Here is a 1,406-nt window from a genome sequence, read left to right on the forward strand (position 1 = left end):
TTTTGTTGTTTTTTTTTTTTTTTTTTTAATCGTTTTTTTTTTTTTTTTTTTTTTTTGTCTGTTTATATGCACTCTCATCAGGATAAGGAGCAGATGTCCAGTGGGATTTACAGCACTAAATGGTTCCTCCAGTGTTTTATTGACAGGGTAAGTGTTTGATCTGAGCAGATGCATTGTAACCAAACTGACAATGGTGTTATGTAAGCGGTGATTAGTAGATAAGTGTACATGCTCAATCATATGCTAAGCTTAGATCTCAAAAGCCAAGGAAATGATGCATCAACTGTGTGTGTATATTATAGTGTTGGTTCAGGTCACTGCAGACAGTCCTAAAAGTGGTGATTCATTTGGCTCTCTTTGAATGTAACTGAGTCAGCTGTTTTGATGGTAACTGTGATTTTATGTTCAACCATCGTGGGATGGAAACACTTCTGGATCTGCTCAAGTGAGAGGTGTTTATATGAAGAGATGCTGGCAGTGAGATCTGCTCAGACTTGCTCAGCTAAAAACTGAGGTGTTAAGTGGACATTCAGGTTTATACAGGCAGAGATTTTGACTCATTGTAGATGTGGACAGAGAAGGAGGAACTGGGATTGAATGTCAACAGCAAAGCATTGATAATTAGTTAATACAAATGATTATGTGTAGATGCAGAGAAGTCAGGGACACCTCTGAGGAAAGAAACTGCTGATCTGTAGAATCATATATAGCAAATGATCTTGAAATTGTGCGCAGCTGACTGGTATCAGATCTCCGCCTTGTAAACACCCCCTAATTAATATCATTACCATATAAAAGAGCAAAACTTAAAAAAAAAAAAAACATTATTGAAAAAAAAAATTGGAGATGCGTTTGCATTTATTTTTTTTATTTTATGCATTCGTAGTAAATCAAGACTTTGCAAGTTCTCTTGTAAAATAAAATTATAAAAAAAAAACATGGAATAAACTGTGTACAGAAAGCGAATAAAGAACTCTCAACATTAGGCTACTAAAAAGGTCAGTTTAATCTTGCAAAAACTCCCGTTAATAAAAAATCTGACTACACTGCACAATTAATCTCTTACACTGCATCTTTGTTGTTTATAATGAATTCGGTGCTTGCACGTACACCGCTTTTATTATTATTATTGCAGCTTAGATGTTCAAATAACTGCAGTACTCCGACTTTGCCACAAGGAAAAGTGCGTACGCCTGCTCAGACCCTGACGTGGCGGTAAGTACTTTTCCACGTCAAAGATCGTTTTTATACATATGAACGTTGCCGTGGATTTTAGCGTACGCACTCTAAGATCAAATCTGTGCGTACGCACATTTTATAAATGAGGCCCATAATCTTCAAGCTTTGTGTTCATTGGATGTTTCCTCTTGTACAGGACTTTTAGAAAATAAACTCTTAAAAAAACT

General features: G+C 35.8%; 1 protein-coding gene across 1 annotated transcript in view; it reads left to right on the forward strand.

Moving 5' to 3' along the window:
- LOC107730277 (USP6 N-terminal-like protein) overlaps positions 1–1,406 on the forward strand; it is a 27,720-nt gene that overhangs the window by 20,019 nt on the left and 6,295 nt on the right. Inside the window, exon 11 of the mRNA XM_016541063.1 lies at positions 82–147. Within this exon, the coding sequence (XP_016396549.1) occupies positions 82–147 (66 nt within the window). The remainder of the gene's footprint in view (positions 1–81; positions 148–1,406) is intronic.

The sequence above is a fragment of the Sinocyclocheilus rhinocerous genome, unplaced genomic scaffold (assembly GCF_001515625.1).
Source record: "Sinocyclocheilus rhinocerous isolate Xijiao unplaced genomic scaffold, SAMN03320098_v1.1 scaffold368, whole genome shotgun sequence".
NCBI lineage: Eukaryota > Metazoa > Chordata > Actinopteri > Cypriniformes > Cyprinidae > Sinocyclocheilus > Sinocyclocheilus rhinocerous.